This window comes from Aquarana catesbeiana, unplaced genomic scaffold (genome assembly GCF_042186555.1).
Source record: "Aquarana catesbeiana isolate 2022-GZ unplaced genomic scaffold, ASM4218655v1 unanchor237, whole genome shotgun sequence".
Classification (NCBI taxonomy): domain Eukaryota; kingdom Metazoa; phylum Chordata; class Amphibia; order Anura; family Ranidae; genus Aquarana; species Aquarana catesbeiana.
The window spans coordinates 128,171-147,848 of record NW_027362665.1 but is presented as its reverse complement, the minus strand read 5'-3'; the positions used below and the strand labels follow the sequence as shown (position 1 = coordinate 147,848).

The 19,678-nt window shown below is 43.8% G+C and overlaps 2 protein-coding genes across 3 annotated transcripts in view; both read right to left on the bottom strand.

Moving 5' to 3' along the window:
* The window catches only part of LOC141122012 (uncharacterized), a 373,719-nt gene extending 356,610 nt beyond the window's left edge, over positions 1–17,109 (bottom strand). Inside the window, exons 1-2 of one of the 2 annotated variants that reach the window (XR_012240612.1) lie at positions 17,002–17,109; positions 14,076–14,277 (exon numbers count right to left, since the gene is read on the bottom strand). The gene's annotated coding sequence lies outside the window, so the exon portion shown is untranslated. Of the gene's footprint in view, positions 1–14,075; positions 14,278–17,001 lie in introns of those variants that run through there. The other variant, XM_073611806.1, reaches the window with a different exon arrangement.
* Positions 9,247–19,678, bottom strand: part of LOC141122041 (uncharacterized) — a 47,716-nt gene continuing 37,284 nt past the window's right edge. The window contains exon 2 of the mRNA XM_073611841.1: positions 9,247–11,383. Coding sequence (XP_073467942.1) covers positions 10,423–11,383 — 961 coding nt within the window. The 3' untranslated portion in view covers positions 9,247–10,422. The remainder of the gene's footprint in view (positions 11,384–19,678) is intronic.

Below are 19,678 nucleotides of genomic sequence, written 5' to 3'. Positions count from 1 at the left end.
AGGTACTGGATGCTTTACAATGGCTCATATAAAATATGAAGTTGAAATTGGTTACATCTCTCTTCGCCAGCCTCTAAAATATCCCCATGAAACAGTTATTAGATAATATAACTTTTAGACTATGACTGGAAAAAGATTTGGTAAACGTCAGTGGCCCATATAGCTGTTAGGCCTTATTATATCACATCAAGATCTTGAATATTGCGCAAAGATGAGCTGATGTCACAGTCCATTCTTCATTCTGACTTCATCACATCTCTCACCATCTCACTGAAAGTAAACTTGGTATGCTCTGGGAACTCCAATCCACATTAGTCCAGGATTTTTTTCATCTCCAGGCTCAAGCTTTCCATTTTTAAAGATGCTTTTACGCAAACACTCTACTTTCATCTTTATAGTAAGAAGAACTATCAATGTACCAGCACTCACTTTCAAGGTCAAAAAGGTTTGGATATGGCAGTAAAACTATTTCCTTGCACTTGACATTCATGAGTCCATCTTTGTTGATTGCCAGTCAAAATTTGCTTTTGTAATTTGCTGTAGGCCGACCCCTCATTGCCTTCAATAGAGCAGTTACTTGGATCATTCAGTCCACAATTACACCTGAATGGTATACCAACATATACATATACCCCCACACGATGGTTCAGATAGAGTCATCAGTGTTTATCAGATCTTCTATCCAGACAAACCGGCAGTGGAAATTCTTGCCAGTATCCTCACCATGAAAGGTAGAAAGGTCTTTTTCATCCATATATGTCATAGCCTTTAGCATATTATAAACAACTGAATCAACAAAGTTTCAAATCATGACTAGAGTGATGAATTTCACTCAAACCTCTTATAAATTTAGGAAAACCACCCAACATACTACAATGTATGCTATGCCAAGCCATTGTGCAACATCTTACCTTAGATGTCAAATATATTGATCAATACGCATTATGTAATATGTACAGATGTTATGAAAATTATTTTAGCTTAAAATGCCTCTCTTTGGTTTTAAGATAAAGTTCAAGAAATAAAACAAACAAATACAAAATAAAAAGCAAAATATATCAGGAAAAGGGAGAAAAATGAAAAATTAGGGCGTTGAAGAAAAAAGAAAAAAAGGTCCATTGCTTGATGAATTTCGAGAGAGTCCATGAATACTTTATAATTCCATGTATAGTGATATATTGTCTATTCAGCATTTCTCCCCCACTAGCCAGCAATTTCAGATACTTCTAGTGCTTCTGCTATTCACATGCAAACGAGCATCTCCAGACGTACCTGAAAGACAAAACTCTCCAACAAAAACTTATTAGCAAGGTCCTTAAACGTTGTTTGAAGTTAAAACAAAACACTATTTACACATATACAGTTTGGAGCTAATTCACCCCCACTGCTAGAGAAGTGTCATCTGCATTCAAAAACAGATCTGGAGAATGTACATCTTCTGCATTTATGACACCCTGTACCCCCTTCAACTGCTGTAATAATTTATCACGTTCCCCTCTCATCTTGTCATACTCAGTTTTCAGGTGGTCATATTTCTGTTTTAACTGAGAAAATGGTATCCAAGTCTTGGACCTTTTCTTATTATTATTTTGGTCAGCTCTGTTTTTCATATTAATATCACCTATGTATGACCCGGAGTGTCCTCTCTGGGTGTTATCATAGGATATTATCTTCTGATCTTTATGTTCAGTATTTGTCCTAAACAATGTGGCTAAATCAATTTTGACAGCCTGCTCATTTGACTTTCTCCATAAATGGTCTGCTCTCAACAATATGTCTTTTAAATCATGAGGATTTGGGGTAACTAATAAAATATTTTGTTTGATATCTTCATGCAATGCATCTAGAAACATACTCATATATATCAAGCCACCACGCTCAAATGCAAGATTATTACCGACCAATAATTCCATAATAGTTGCTATCCTGTGTGACAATTCATAGGGAGATTCATTTTGCATTTGTTGGATCTTCCCATGAATAGTAACATCAGAACGTACACCATACAAAACACATAATAATTCCAGTAATATGTCCCTTGTCCTCAGAGGCTGAATACAGATCTGTTTAATTCTCAGCCAAAGACCACTTCCTAAAGAATGTTGCAAAACTCTTTCTAAGTCAGATGGGTTGAGATTGTACATATCTCTGACTTGCTGCACGTCACAAAACCATTTTAAAAATCTGTTTAAATCATGGTATGGAACCATTCCTATTTCTTTAAGAATTGCGTCTAATAATTGTGATTTCAAAGGCTTCATTACAAGCTGAACTTCACCTGTATTATTATTATTGTTATAAACTGTGGTAGTCACAGTGGGGGCAGCTGGTAATGAATTATCAGATTTAATATGAGGTTCTGTTTGCTGCAGATTGCTGAATCCAAGGTTTGATGCATATCTGCATTCCTGAGATCTCTTCTCTAATTCCATAATTCTTCATTTTAATCTCTCATTTTCCTCTGATAATTCATCACAACGTTTAGATTTCTCAAGTAAAGCTTCTCCAATGGTAACTGCGTGCAATTTTAAATTTACTGTCTCGGTGTCTGATTGGTTTTGTAACCTCTCACAAACATTGTTGCTATTATCAACTGCCTTCTGTAACTGGGTAATTTCCTCAACCTTACCCTTCAAAGAACTTTCCATTGTTAAACAGCAAGATAACAAGCCCTGTATAATACAACCTTTTCTTTTACTTTCTGAAATTTTGCTATCAAAAACATTTTTCTCTAAAAATTCCTTCATCATCGTCCATGTCTGCTTACATTTTTCTGGAATTTCATAAGGACCCGCCATGGCGCTTAATACATTTTAATACCCATCTGTTAACTTTATCAGAACTGATACTGGCTTCACACTGAGTAAGCATTTTGACTATATTACTAATAATTTAAAAAAAGGAAATATTTTACTCACCGCATTAGTTACTCCTTCAGCTTCCAGGTCTTCTGGTACACGATACAGTCCTTTTTTTGTTGTTGTTTCCAGTCTCCAGAGAATAATTCTGGGGTTCCCAACTTGTTTAAATTTGTAGATCAGACTCTCTTATGTCACAACCAGACATTAGAGTCACAGCACAGCTCTTGGTTCTTCATCAGACTTCTGTCCACCTCACAGGATTGTTGTCACCACCGACTTCTGTTACTAAGTCCGAAAATGCTCTTCTGGTCACTTGAACGGCACCAAATGTAGTGATCGGGTATATAATTAATATTCAGGTATTATAATCCGGGTCACGGCACCAGTGTAGTGATTTAATACATCGGGTAGATGGTATTACCGTGGTATCGTGGGTATGATAATTAATTAGTAAGTACTCTTCCGCAGCAACCCAATTCTTCCAGAGAGATGCACTTTATTGACTTCCAACACAGAACAAAGTCCAAAGTCCACAGATGACAAAGAAATCTGACAGAGGAGATATAATTCAGAACCCCATGTCTTAGGTCTGAGTGTGCATACACAGACGAGCCTCACTCCCCCAAACCTATAGACTGAATGCCGTGTTATATTCACTAAATATTGAATGGCTGAGCAATTTGATTGGCCATTTCAATTTAGGACTTTGATTAGCTTTAGTCTTTCAAACAGACAACAACCCCCAGCCGTGAACAGCCGTGAACCACCCCAATTTGCACTCCCGCATATCAACATCAACAAGTCCCCTTTAGATATATGTAATTAGATTAGATTAAGAGATACCACCTGAATACCCTTTGAGATGTTCAAATAGACTTGCATAAGATTAACACATCAAAGAGTCTTCAGCTGTTAAAATTCAGTTGGACAAAGCAACCATTCTGTCATTGTCATTCTGGCCTGGTCAACATTGACTGCATGTGTACATACACACAACAATGTCCCACATAAATCGGTGAACATTACAACATATTACAACAGTGGCGAACTTTCACCCCATGAAAAAATCAGGATGAGGTTAGCAGAGGCCCCCATAGTAAAGGAGGAAACTCTGAAATGTTTTCTTCACAAGGTTGGTGTTTATGGGACAAGTAATGCTAAAATACATCATCAACACGTTTCATGACTTCAAAGTGTCACTTCATCAGGTCAGGTGTAAGAAGACGATATAAAAATAGGGAATGAAGTAAAAGCCCAGTATATCGTATTATAAAGACCCAAGTCAGATACAATTCATGGACATGACTGAGATTTATAGCATTTAGGATTTGTATTATGTTAGACAAGGTGAAGAGATATATGGAGAGGATGATCAATACATAGAGAAATCAATCTATTCTATCATATAAAGCAATCAATAGATCAATAAATGACATCAACCAATCAATAAGATACATTTCATGTGATAGATTTATAATTCTGTGCACTGGTTATGCTGGAGGATCAAACCGTAATTACTGTATATTGGAAACATTCCTATTGATCTGGTGATTGGTGGCATGGATTCCTGATTGATTATTGCTGGGAATAAAGTCCCAGCAGTGCACACCCCCAGATAAATATGACGCGTGTAGTTGTGATCCAATCAGAACACTCCGGGCCCCAGCAGTGCACACCGCCCTGAATTCTCTTCAATGGAACTCTCCAGTGAAATCTCCACTCATCAATTACTAGACGGATTCTCTATATTACCTCCTGTATGTACAAAACTACCCCAAACCCCTCCCCCCTCGTCACCATCCAATAGAAACTGGAGGAATTGTTTCTTCTTCCTGAAATCCAGACCTAGAGAGGAATAGAAAAGATCTAACAAACACCACAAAGTCTTTCTATAGAGATTTATTACATCCAATCCAAAACTATTTTACACATATTTATTCCATGGAATAGGAAGAGATTTTTATATCAATAATCCATCAAATCTCCGTTTTTATTGAAATAAAGGGGGAAATTACTGTGCTACGGTGAAATACATAAACAATAATAATTACAGCTGCGATTCATCTATGTAACACAAACACAGTAAAATTAAATGAGAAAAAATAAAGGGGTTGAATCGCGCTAAAAAGGATTGGTGATCATACACATCATCACCAAACCAAATGGTTAGAACTGAGTGTAAGATTCCCCTTTATTGCATTAATAATGAAATTCAAAACACATATCAAATTAATAATCAATCAAAAATGAAAAAACTAAAATGATAAATAAGAGTCCATATACAAAAAAAGGGGGGTCACCCAAGTGATATAAAAATATATAAAAGAGAATCTCAAAAAAGTTCCAAAAAACATGAATTCTTGCTGTGTGAACATCCCTAGTATGACCCCAAAGTCTTTGATGTCTCATCTCAGTATAAGGCTTCTGGTCCATGGGTCGTGGTTCGAATCAGTATTGATAAACAGCTCTCTTTGATCCTCTGTAACGGGGGATCATGGGTTTCTGATAAGCGGCCAGTCTCATTCACGGTGGTGGAACAAGCACTTTTCTCTTCTCACAGCAAGAATTCATGTTTTTTGGAACTTTTTTGAGATTCTCTTTTATATATTTTTATATCACTTGGGTATATAGTTGCTTTAGGATACGTCCTCCAACCGAGTCACCAGGCTCCTCTCCAGACCAGCACGATGCATGATCCTTCCATGATGGGTCCTCCCCTGGGATCTCCTTGGTCGTCCAGCTTCTTCCCTTTTGGTTAGACAGCTCAGCATTCCTCGGCCGCTGTGGTAGGCCCCAGACAAGCTTCTGGGCCCACCCCTGCGCTGCAGCGATGTGGGCCTCCGGAACGAAGGACCATGAGGTAGCTCTCTAATGCATACCTGTCGGCCAGGAGGGCCAGCAGGTAGCTGTAAAACGAACCCCAAAATATGGCGTCTGTCCCATAAATACCCTCGCCCAGAATGCAACTCGGAGGACCACCTCCACCGCGTTGTCTCCGGGACAGAAGAGTATCCATACGCTTAGACATGTTGCCTTTCCAACACTAACCAGTGGTAACAGGGACACCCACGGCTCAGTATGGAAGCACACACAACGTCAGACAAGCTGAAACAGAGGCAAATCTAACCTTCCTAACGAACAAGTTACTAAATTTACCTATCAGGTGGTAGATCGCAAATCTACCAGCGCTACATGTCTTTTTCCTGATAACATACGTACGTATTGTACTAACTCCCTCATAAGCCCCACCTTTTCTTTTGAATTGCAGATATACTCTGTATTTGTGTTCAATAAACCAGACACCTTTTTGATACACTAAGGCCCCTTTCACACGAGGCGGACTCCGTTTCTACGGAGCCTGCCTCGGGCCGGCTCAGCGGGAGATCTGTCCGTTGATCTCCGCTGAGCCAGCGGATGACAGGTCCCTCTCTGCACACTGAGCGGGGAGGGGCTTGTCAGGCACCACCTATGGAGGGATCGGATGAAAACGGACAGCATGTCCGTTTTCATCAGATCTCACCCGATCCGATCCGCCAGCGACGGACCTGGACGTAGAGCCATCCATCTGCTTTTAGCGGATCGGATGTCAGCAGGCATGTCTCCTCTGACATCCGACACTCCATAGACTAACATGGAGCGCCCGTTCAGGTCCGCCGTCAAAACTGACAGACGGATCTGAACGATCCGATCGTGTGAAAGGGGCCTTAAGCAACTGTTCCATGTGTTAGAATTTGGGTGTCTCTCAGCTCTGAAGGGTCCCTGAAAGTTCTTCCTGCATTACTGGGTGGTCGTATTACCTGTTCCTCTTCACACACCAATGCGTGGATTCTGTATTTCCACATGTCTTACACAAATAAAGAATTGAAAAAAAAGGACATGTATAGCCTGTGGCCCTATCACAGAGATTATACATATTGACCCCAGATCTGGCACGCTTGCTGGGGAGATGCTGTTTTATTGGAAGGTGGCCAATGAAATGTATGATGGACTCATCTACATGGTTTGTTGGGGCGTGTACACATCTGCAAATTTCTTTGACAGGTAGTTTATGAGGGGCGGAATTTTGTAAAGCTGATCATATTCAGGGTCACCCCGAGGACGACAAAGTGTGTGATCACTAAAATGCATAAAACGCATTATCGTCTCATATCTATGCCTGGCCATTGCAGCAAAGAACACGGGCATATGATGAATCGGGTCTCTGGACCAATATGATCGCAGCTCATTCTTTTTAGTAACGCCCATGTTGAGGGTTAGGCCCAAAAAAAGTTTTACATTTATAAACCTTGATAGATCTCCAATGTGAATTGTCTGGCAAGAGTTGAATTTGGGTTGGTGGTGATGTACTGTTGTGTGTATAAATTCCTTCAGCTCACAATCGATCGATACAGATCTTCCATGAAAAATAGCTAAAAAAAAAAAAAATCTAGGGGAGTTGTTAAATTTGCTGTTTCTACCTGAATTCCGGGTTGGGCAGTGAATGGGGGAAGTACGAGCACTGCACAATCTGTGGGCTGCTAATCAGCATTTGCAAGCACATGTGGAAGAACACTATGAGCTCTATGGGTCTGTGGTTGAATTCTTAGTGTCTGCAGGATAATACTAGTGCTAGCCACCTTACCAGCTTGGACTGAATTTGTGGGACCCGCCAGGTCAACACGAAATACTTCTGTCCTGGTATGTAAAAGACTAGGATGTACTAGGCCGCTGGTGCCTGCCAGCTCACCAAAAGGTAGTGGGACACTAGTACTGGCATCCTGCTACATATAAGACAAATCAAGTGCTCCTAGCACTTCATCTACCCGGGGTCGGGTACACCTGACCTTAGCAGGGACCTCTCCTCCATCCTCTGAGCTCCCTGTCAGGGTGCCTCTGCTCTCTACAGGTTTGTATTTGAAGCCTGATTCTGTCAGTGAGGACTCCCCCTTCGCTCTCAGCTGTCATACTCAGAATCCTGTAGGCCTCTTCACTAGTGTACCTTTGTTGGGACATTTTGGCCACTAAATTCATAGGTACCTAGTGCAACGGAAAAAAGAGCTCCTGGCTGTCAGGGACTGCTTGAACCGCTACAAATAAAACTTACCTGCTAGTTCTGGAAGAGATCAGGCCTGATTCTGCTAACACTGCGGTTATGTGTGCAATGTATCAGAGGTGCTGGTGATCTACTGACACTGCACTTGTTGGGGGGCAGAAAGGCTGATCCTGCTATCGCTACGTTATTAGGGACATTAAACTAAGGGGGGACACTAATATAGTTCTGTTCATGATCGTAATATTGATCCATACAGACACTATACTAAGGGGGGACACTAATATCGTTCTGTTCATGATTGTAATATTGATCCATACAGACACTATACTAAGGGGGGACACTAATATCGTTCTGTTCATGATCAGGATATTGATCCATACAGACACTATACTAGTAATGGTGGTGATCGGGATCCTATAGTGTGAGTGTGATAGTGTGCGGGCAATCTAATGCTAGCTGACCCTGGCACAATCTGATGTGACAAGTGACCCTAATGCAGCGATTGGTGAAAAATACTGTACACTGATGCTGTACTAATGGCACTGGTTGGGTGACAGGGGTGATAAAAGGATGAATGAGGGCAATCAATGGGGTTAAATGTGCCAATCTAAGGTGTGTGGATGTAAAGTGTGGTGATTATACTCACAGTGTGGTGTTCTCTTCTCTTCCTGAACCCGAAAAGGACTCGGGAAGAGAAGAAATTGGAAGATAGCTCCCCGTGTTTAAAAAATAAAACACAGGAGTGATTTGTCATTGGCTGCAGGTGATCAGCAGGGTACGGGGCAAAATTATTGGCTGGAACCTGCTGACAAACCTGTCCTACAGCCAATGACAGTGGAGGTTTCTGTGTGTGCGCATGCATGGGTGCGGACCTGGAAGAAAGCCATGACATAAAAGTACATTACCAGACCTGTATGAGCCGCACATCTACAGTATATACTAACACAGGTCAGCAACTGGTTAATATTGTTGCTTTGATTGACCAATTCCCGCCCGGCCTATAGCAGAAAGACGGTCGGGCGGTGGTTCAGTTATTCTGACTGGGTGTTATATGACGTCCAGCAGATAATATGCCGGCGCACTCCCGCGGGGGCACACAGCGCAGTGATCAGTGGTGCTGTGTGTCACTCTGACACAACGCATCTCCGATCGTGGTAAGTAGCCTCTGAGGGAGGCACCTTACCACATGATCAGCTGTGACCAATCACAGCGTAAACCAGGAAGTGGTGGTAAACGGCTTTCATCGGTTCATGCTGATCGGGGGCTCTCCCTGTAAGAGGGGGGTTTGAGCTGATAATCAGCACATGGATTATCAGCACAGCCCCATCAGAATTGCCACAAACCATGCCAATCAGTGCCCATCAGCTGTCAGTCAGTGCCCCATCAAAAACGCCTGTCAGTGCCCACAACAGTGCCAATCATTGCCCATCAATAAAACCTGTCAGTACCTCATCATCAGTGCTGCCCATCAGGGCCATATATTAGTGTAAATCAATGTCCCCTGTCAGTGCCCATCAGTGCTGCATATCAGTGTCCATCAATTCTACATATCAGTGCCACCTTATCAGTTCCAACTCATTAGTGCCCGTCAGTGAAGGAGAAAATAACATTTTAGAACAGAAACAAAGAAATTTTTTTTTTTTCAAAAATTTTGATCTTTTTTAGATTGTTTAGCAAAAAATAAAACCCTCCAGTGCTGATCAAATACCAAAAGAAAGCTCTATTTGTGGGGAAAAAAATGATAAAAATGTGGTCTGTGTACAGTATAGCATGACTGCGCAATTGTCATTCAAAGTGCGACAGCGCTGAAAGCTGAAAATTGGCCTGGGCAGCATGGGGGAAAGTGCCCAGTATTGAAGAACTTCTGTCCTTCAGTGTGTACTGTACTCACCAGTGTATGAGGATGAAACCATGTCTGACAGAGGAAACTAAGGGGTCTACTTCTAGAAGATTAATTGGACAAATATGACAATCATTCATCCATTACACATTCTGGCCATAATGCAACACAGTGATTTCCTATCATCATCAGCTCCATCTAGTGGCCATAATGAGATATTGTTTCTGTCATATCATTTGACAATACCACATTATGGCCACTAGATGGAGCCAAGGAAATCAGAGTATGAAATAAAATACATCCAATATTCATCACAGCCGGGTGAATGTCGATCATAATCATTTAACTATTTTATTAAAAATAGACCTCTAAGTGTTTGTGAAATCTTCCACCACAAAATGTACTCAGCCAATGAGAGGTCCATTTTTATTTTTCTCCTGCTATCAATGGCCAACACAGTACAACACTTCATCCATGTCTTTGGTGATCTCTGATCTCCTTATCAACTGTTTCTTACATGATGAAGATCAGCCATGGAGTATATCTGAGGTGTATATCAGGGTGTGCTTCTTCCCCACATGAGAGCTGTGATGTCCAGCAACATTCATATAGAAGACATTTCCCACACTCAAGGCACTAATACACCTCGAGGGTTGTGTGGGATCCCTGATGTACAGGAAGACAGGACTTCAGTGAGGAACAATTCCCTCACTCAGGACAGGAAAGTGGCTTCTCCCCGTGTGAGATCTCTGATGTATGTGAAGACTGGACTTCCGTGAAAAACATTTCGCGCACTCAGGACAGGAATACGGCTTCTCCCCTGTGTGAGATCTCTGATGTGTGGAAAGAGTGGACTTCACTGAAAAACATTTCCCGCACACAGGACAAGAATACGGCTTCTCTCCTGTGTGAGATCTCTGATGTTTAGAAAGACTGGACTTCACTGAAAAACATTTCCTGCACTCAGGACAAGAATACGGCTTCTCCCCTGTGTGAGATTTCTGATGTGTGGAAAGATGAGACTTCTTCGAAAAACATTTCCCGCACTCAGGACAGGAATACGGCCTCTCCCCCGTGTGAGATCTCTGATGTGTGGAAAGCCTGGACTTCTCTGAAAAATATTTCCCACACTCAGGACAGGAATACGGCTTCTGCCCCGTGTGAGATCTTTGATGTGTGGAAAGATTGGACTTCTGTGAAAAACATTTCCCGCACTCATGACAGGAATACGACTTCTCCCCGGTGTGAGATCTCTGATGTGTGGAAAGACTGGACTTCACTGAAAAACATTTCCCGCACTCAGGACAGGAATACGGCTTCTCCCCCGTGTGAGATCTCTGATGTTTAGAAAGACTGGAATTCACTGAAAAACATTTTCCGCACTCAGGACAAGAATACGGCTTCTCCCCTGTGTGAGATCTCTGATGTGTGGAAAGATTGGACTTCTGTGAAAAACATTTCCCGCACTCAGGACAGGAATACGTCTTCTCCCCTGTGTGAGATCTTTTATGCATGTTAAGTTTGGATTTAGAATGGAAACACTTCCCGCACTCAGGACAGGAATACGGCTTCTCCCCTGTGTGAGATCTTTTATGCCTATTAAGATGGGATTTAGAATGGAAACACTTCCCGCACTCAGTACAGGAAAAGCTCTTCTCTTTTGGAAGGACGGCTCCGTCCCTCACAGTCTGAGGTTCCTCAGGATAAGAGGAATACGATGGTCCGGCACCGTCCCTCACAGTCTGAGGTTCCTCAGGATAAGAGGAATACGATGGTCCATCTACACTGTGTGATGCCGGATGGACATTTGAGGTAGTCGGGTTTTCTCCTGGACTATACTGTGTGATGTCCTCATCTTCTACTTTACAGTCTGGAGACAAAGTGAGACAATCCTCTGAGGTTTTCCTCATCTCCCGTCCATCTACTAAAATAGAGATAAAAAGATTATTACTAGACATGAGCTGATTGGTTCCCCTAAACCAGGACTCCGCCCACATCAGGCAGCTTTGTCTCTGAGGATCTTACAATTCCCCCCTCAAGGTAACTAGTAAATGGGTCCTCTGATCTCCTACCAGTTCATTTCTTTATTCATGGGCCTTAGTCAGAGAGTGAGAAGTCCCACACTTCCTTATTTAGTCCATGATTTAGTCATGAATAACAGCAGGGCTGAGCCCCACCAGAGGTCAGAGAGTGAGGATGGGGGGAGAACAACCAAGATGAAGACTGGGCTGATCCTGAAGACCAACATCATTGGGTTATTGACTCCTCCCTCATTATCAGTTTCTGTTTAAGGTTCCAAAGTTCAAGGATGTTATCACATTATTATCAACATGTAAAAGTCTGTGCTCCAATCAAATCATCAGATATAAAATGTCCAGCTGGTAGGAAATGGGTGCAACAAAAGAGAATACATATTATGTGTATATATAGCAGTGGGTAGAGGGGAGAGAGCAGAAGTCAGGACTATGTAATGTACAACATATTGTATAAGATACAACAGATAGGACTATATAATATCAGAATGATGTAATGTACAACATAGAGTATATAGTGCAGGGGTCAGGAGTATATAATGTACAATATAAAGTATACAGCGTAAGGGTCAGGACTCATAATATTGGTATTCAGTAATCAGTGGAAGATTAAATGTTTACATGAGACAAGTTGCAGAGGTCCCACACCGCTGCCTCCCATCTCCTGAGACTGAACTCAGTGACTTGGGTCTGAGACTATACAGACATATCCCTCCACCCTGCACAGCCAGCAGATAACAGAGCAAGTAATCCTGGGGGGATTGTTGTGTCAGAGATCATGCTAGACCTGGGCATGAGGTAGAAGACCCAAAGCACATGCCCAAGGTGCCTAGGTAGAGCAACATTTATGGTGAAAATCAACCTTTTGCCGCCAGCTGAACCCCAGAATCTCCATAAATCCAGTCTAGATACATAAATTGTGTCTGCAGCACAGAGAAGGAAGATTATCCGAGAGAAATACAGGAATACAGGACGGGGAACACAGCTCAGGAAAGTGACCAGGGGATTACAGGCTGATATCACCCAGTCCGCACCCTACTCTGGACCAATCAGTGAGCAGTATGGGTGGAGGAATGTATTTAGTGTTAATGACCCACCTGTGCTGATCTCTGTAGGAGTGTCCTCCTCTATAAATGTCCCTGTTATTCCATCCTCCTCCATAGACTGCTGATCATCCCTCACATACCTCTCTTCTTCTTCTGCTTTAACCTCAAATTCTATATCGATTGGATCTCCACTCTAAATCAAGAAAATGAGAGAGAATATCATCTGTAAGATACAAGCTTTATTATTGTGACATCATAAATAATCCACACATCATCTCTAGGAGTCCATGTTCTAGAGGATCCATCCCACCAACCTTGTAACAGTGAGGGATGGTGTGACCTTCCTGTGTGGAATCCCGGGAATACAGAGGATGGGGACATCTCTCTGGTGGGTTCCTGGTATTTGGTGGCTCCATCATATCCTTGTGTCCTTCTGAAAACTCCTCCATCACTCCATACTCCTCATCCTCCTCTTTATACTCTTCTTTAACATCGATATTATTATCTGTGAATTTTCCACTCTGAATATATAATAAAACATTCATTGTAAAAAACATGCTGTGTATAAATCAGAACTACCAATAATTGTCAATCATCTACCTGATGATGGTGGGGGATGGTGTGATCTTCCTGTGTGGAATCCCGGGAATACAGAGGACGGGGACATCTCTCTGGTGGGTTCCTGTAGCTGGATGACTCCACCATGGTGTCCTGGTACAGATCTTTGTGTTCTTTTAGAAACTCCTCCGTCACCCCATCCTCATCATCCTCCTCTTTTATCCCTTCTTTTACTTCAATTTTAGAATCTCTCAGGTTTCCACTCTGAATATATAATAAAAATGACATCAATGGTAACAATGCAGATAATGTACAGATCCTAATGATACTATCAGTGATTGTTCCTCATCTACCTGATGATGGTGAGGGATGGTGTGATCTTCCTGTGTGGAATCCCGGGAATACAGAGGACGGGGACATCTCTCTGGTGGGTTCCCATTACTGGATCCATCTGTAGGAAACACACACACTGACTGAATACATTGTTTCTATGTGTTTATCAGATGATGGGGGATCTAGGTGGAGCCTCCGTACTGCTCTCTCCTTTACAATAAAGTCTCCTCTTACCCGGTGATGTGAGGGGCGGCTGATTGTCCATCATGAGGTCCTTGTAGAGATCCTTGTGTCCTTCTAAATACTCCCACTCCTCCATGGAGAAATAGACAGTGACATCCTGACACCTTATAGGAACCTGACACACACAATGATACAGTCACCATCCAGACACATCCCTTGTCTGTTACTGGATAATGTCCCAGAATTCCCAGAATCCTCCTCACCTCTCCTCCATGATCTCTCTGGTGACTTCTAGAATCTTCTTTGTATTTCTCTATTCTATCAGGGAGGGAGGTGGAGGAAATGTGATGGTCATATGATCTCCAGACTTCACAGGAGGAATATTCTAGATCTAAAAACAAAATGTAAAATCAAATTATATTCCCAGAATCCTCCTCACCTTATCATTCAGGTCTCCATTTTATTAAAGCCCACCTAAGGTTGATATAGAATTTACCCACAAAGGACCCCCACACTCTGTAGGTTAAAAGCTTGTTGCAGGTATTCTGACATCAATACATATAATGCAGGATCAACAGTGCAACTTTGCAAGTAAGGATACCAAGGGTCCGCCCACATCCTAAGAGTATCAGAAAAAAAAAGCCAGATAGAGGGACATTGGGAGGAGGAGCTGTGAGGTCAGTGTGATGTCATAGGACACATAGACTCTGGATGGAGGGACATTGGGAGGAGGAGCTGTGAGGTCAGTGTGATGTCATAGGACATATAGACTCTGGATGGAGGGACATTGGGAGGAGGAGCTGTGAGGTCAGTGTGATGTCATAGAACATATAGACTCTGGATGGAGGGACATTGGGAGGAGGAGCTGTGAGGTCAGTGTGATGTCATAGGACATATGGACTCTGGATGGAGGGACATTGGGAGGAGGAGCTGTGAGGTCAGTGTGATGTCATAGGACATATGGACTCTGGATGGAGGGACATTGGGAGGAGGAGCTGTGATGTCATAGGTAAGGATGAGCTCCGGTGTGTTCGCACAGCCCACGTGCAGAGCCCGCTAGGAAATCAGCACTGCGCTGCGCTAATCATAGGCAGTGAAACATTTCCTGATCTCTGCAGCCGCGTATTGGGACAATGTTCCTTGCACAATGTCTCACTGCCTGAGATTAGTACAGCGCAGTCCTGACTTCCTGGCAGGCTCTGCACGTGGGATCTGCGAACACGCCGGAGCTCATCCTTAGTCATAGAACATATAGACTCTGGATGGAGGGACATTTGGATGTGGATATTTGAGGGGTCCTCTATATGAAACCAATCATTGTTCCTGGGTGTGTCCTTCCTCTCCTAAACTGAAGAGTGAACTTTGACCTTTACCATACAGAAATCTGTCAGGAATCTGTGAAAGTAAGCTCTCATGTGATCAGGTGATGTGCGGAGGAACGGAGTGTAAATAGCAGACAATTTTCTCCAGAGCTCCTAATGGTGGGGATGGATTTTGCTGAGTGCTGGTGCCAAGTTTCCACCCCCCAGGGTCACTGCAGGTGTGGAGAAAAGCTGTGTAAGAGGATATGGAGGAGAGATGAGGAGGAGATCCAGGAATCAGCATAAAGGTCAGGACAAGCAACAGAGATGGATGCATGACATGTGGTGCAGAACACAGGACATGGGGTGATGGATACCGGAGAAGACTGTAGGTCACTGCAGTGTGCAGAATGCAGGACAGGGGGTGCAGGGTACCGGAGAAGGGTGTAGGTCACCACAGGACATGGGGAGCAGAATGCAGGACATGGAATACAGGGTACCAGAGAACGATGGAGGACATGGGGTGCAAGACATGTGGTACAGGGTGCACAAGGCAGGACATGGGGAGCCGGGTACAGAACGCAGGACATGGGGTACAGGGTACAGTGTGCAGAACGTGGGGTACAGGACATGTGGTACAGAACGCAGGACATGGGGTACAGAACACAGGACAAAGGGTGCAGGACATGGGGTGCAGAACATGGGATTCGGGGGTGCAAAACATGGGGTGCAGAAAGCAGGACATGGGATGCAGGGTGGAGGTCACCGCAGGACATGGGGTACAGGAGAAGGGTGGCGTTCAGAGGACATGGGGTGCAGAATTCAGGCCAGTAATCCAATCCCCTCCCCTGTATCCTCCTGCATGTCCTGTACATCTCCCCCAGCAGTGTGTGAGAGCAGAGTGGATGGAGAGGACATCTTGTGTACATAAAGCAGCATGTCCCTCCCTGGCTGGTTTCTTAGCTGGCTGCTTTGCAGGCTTGTCCTGGTTACTCCTGTAAGGACTCTGTAGTCCTGTTTCTCAGCACCTTGTGGGGATCTTTGTGGCAGTGCCGAGGTGGCGCCATGTTGGAGATTCGGTCCCGCTCCTTCCTCTCTGTTCTGCCGGAGGGCTCTGCAGGGACACAGGCAGCTGTGGGTGGAAGCAGGAGCCGATGGTGACAGTAATGCGGCCGCGGAAAGGAGAAAGATCGGCAGCGGGAGCTCAGTGAGATGAGTCCTCTCATGTCCTGTCCTGTCCAGTCCACCCCTCACTTCACAGGTCGGGTGCCATCATCTCCTCCTCCTCCTCCCCTCACCCTCCCGCCTGGCCCCGCTCCGAGCCACATTCCTGTCTGAATAATGTGTCCGGGTTTCAGGTAGAAACATTATTCAGACCAACAGTGAGAATGACAAGAGCCCAGGGGCCAGGACACCATTTCTAGTCACCATGGTGACCTGGGATTTGTTGAGCCCTGACTTATGGTGACCACAGAGACATGGAAATTCAGCTGGTTCAGCAGGGATCGGTCACATTTCCATCCATGTGTGGTCACTGCCGGATAAAAGTCACTCCATCAGCGGCTGCAGCCAATAGCTTCATCGCTGATCTGTGTATTCTGAGAGCGGAGGAGCGCCCCCCATTGTCAGAATACAATAGTGCAGCGGGGAGGATTCCCCCATCCCCCTCCAATGTGTGGATGGGGGAATCACTTCAGTTTTTTCCTCTCATCCCGCTGGCTGAACGATAAAACTGAACCATGTATGGCCAGATTTGGAAGGAAGATATATTCATCATCAACTGATCCCCCTGAAGGGGTTAATCTACATATTACCTCCTCTGCCGCCAGATCCAGCAACCTCTCCTCTCTACGTCCTTCCAAATGGAATGTCCTGTATACATGACATCACTTCCTGTCTGTAGCTGACATCATTTCCTGTCTTCCATAGAGACTTCCTGTCTGGGTAGAAGTGAGATCATCACCTTGTGGAGATCAGAGGAACTGCAGAAAAACGTCTGGTAGTGTGAACACGGCCTTGTGCTGTGTGTGTATGTACTGTATATCCTTATAGATGGGTCATCTCCACTCCCACCAAGGGGGATAGAAATATATTACTGCTCGGGGGGGAGACATTTTGGCCCCTTTGATTTTGCAGTAAAATTGATTGCAGATTTAGTCATGTAGAACATCTGTTATATGGATACAAAGAACCCCAGCCGAGAGTAAAGGGTGGAAATGGCTCCTGATCCCCAGATTTGGACAATGATGTCACCAATATAAATAGAATAAAACCCGCGCTATGTGTAACAACTCAAATACCTACAAAAATAACTTATACCGGACTGCTGCTGTAACAAAGGTAAGTATTCCCTTTATCAACTAGAAGAGCATTATGTGTCACAGCGCTGTCCTATTGTGTGTGCACATAAATCATCACAAATACACTAAAATATGTGGAGACATTCATATATAAAGTGCTAGGGGCTCAAATAATATTCTCTGCAGATCTACTGCTTCCACTTTACATCTACTTCATTCATCTTATGGTGTTTATCAATAAATGAAGTAAACTGATCCATGTGCAAATTCATATAAAACATAAAGTGCTTTGTGCTCAAGATGCTGTTCCCTGCAGATCTACTGCTTCCACTTTACACCTACTTCTTTAATCTCATAATATTTGCTGCTTTATTAAATAAACTAAAAATCTGTGCAAATTCATGTAAACATACAATATTTTGTGCTGAATATAGTGTTCTCTGCCAGTCCACTGCTTCCACTTTGCACCTACTTCAATGAACATATTTTCCTCCATAAAATCCACCAATCAATGAAAAGTTGATAAGGTGTAAAGTTCTCGGTGCTCCAAACTGTGCCAGCTGTAGTGTAGCCACGCCTTCTTCCACCTCTTACACACGTGATGGTGAGGGCGCCCCCTTAGTGGGGATCTTTATTGATTTGAGAAATGTTTTTGAGCAAAATAAGTTTGTTGAAGTAGATGTAAAGTGGAAGCAGTGGACTTGTAGAGAACACTATATTGAGCACATAATATTGTATAATTACATAAATTTGCACAGGTTTTTACTTTATTTTATATAGCAACACATATTATAAGATTAAAGAAGTAGGTGTAAAGTGGAAGCAGTGGATCTGCAGGGAACAGCATCTTGAGCACAAAGCACTTTATGTTGTATATGAATTTACACATGGTGTGGTGGACAGAGAGGGGGGGTCTGATAGAGGGGGGGTGGTTAAGATAGAGGGGGGCTGACAGAGAAATAGAGAGGGAGGGAGGCTGAGAGAGGTTGTTAGAGAGAGAGAGATAGAGGGGGGACTGAGAGAGAGGGGGGCTGAGAGAGGAAGGGCTAAAAGAGAGGGGAGATGAGTGAGACCCCTAGCCCTGTCCCTATCTGCAGTCCCTCCTTTGTCCCATTGTACTAGAATCTGTCTGCAGACCTGTGTGTGTATGATGATGATGTGATGGTACGGAACCTTCCATTCAATGCCAGTCTGTCTTCTTGTGAAGATCCGCTTTGATCCTTTCAGCCAGTCAGCAGTGCCGGAGGAGCTCTTCTTTTGAGTCCTGGACTCTCTCAGGTCCCCCCACCTATCTGCCCTCAGATCGATGATTACTGCCATGTGTGGCGATGGATGCCCACCTGCAACCCAAGGGCTATGTGGATTGCTGTCGTAGTGCCACTAGTGCTGCGCCTATTTGCCCCGCTAAATGACCATCACACTGGGGACAGTACAACAGCGCCCCTTTACATTCTGCACCCGGCCCCAGGGCAGTGCCCCACCTGCCTCCCCCCATGCTATGCCACTGGTCACATAGCCACCAGGTAGGGGAGGGGTAGAGGATGAGGCACAGCCGCACAGGCACTCACAAGCATCAGGTGCCCTCTCTCCTCCCAATGGAGAGTAGGTAAGCCAGCGGTTGTGGCTGTGCCCTAGGTGACTGCCTAGTTTTGCCTAGGGGTAGCGCCAGCCCTGGGTGCACTCCGCGCACCCGCCCAGAATTGGCCCTGCAGTCGGGATATTGCGCGGCACTTGCGGGTGTCAGGGAGCCACAGCCGAAATGTGGGAGAGTTGGGATGTCTGTTGGATCTCACCAGTCAGGAGACTTTCCTGTCATCCTACATGCTCCCTTCTGAGGATTGTTCTATCCTTCCAAACAAATGTATGAAATCATCAATGCATAGCTCCCAACTGTTCCTGATTTCCAGGGACTGTCCCTGATTTGGAACAATGTCCTTCTGTCCCTCTTTCCTCCTCATTTGTCCCTCATTTTGGTCTGATCTATATAGTTGTATATAAAATGTACTTTTTATCTTTCAAAAATTATTTCCTAGTGCTAAACCTTTCATCCAATTTCTAAATTGCTGCATTTGTAAATTTTAACAGCCAGTGTAAAGGAATAGTAGTGGTAAAAAAGCACTTGTGGGTTTAACCAATACATTTTTTTTTGTATGATTCTCCTTTAAGGGGGCGTGGCAGGGGGTGTGTCCGA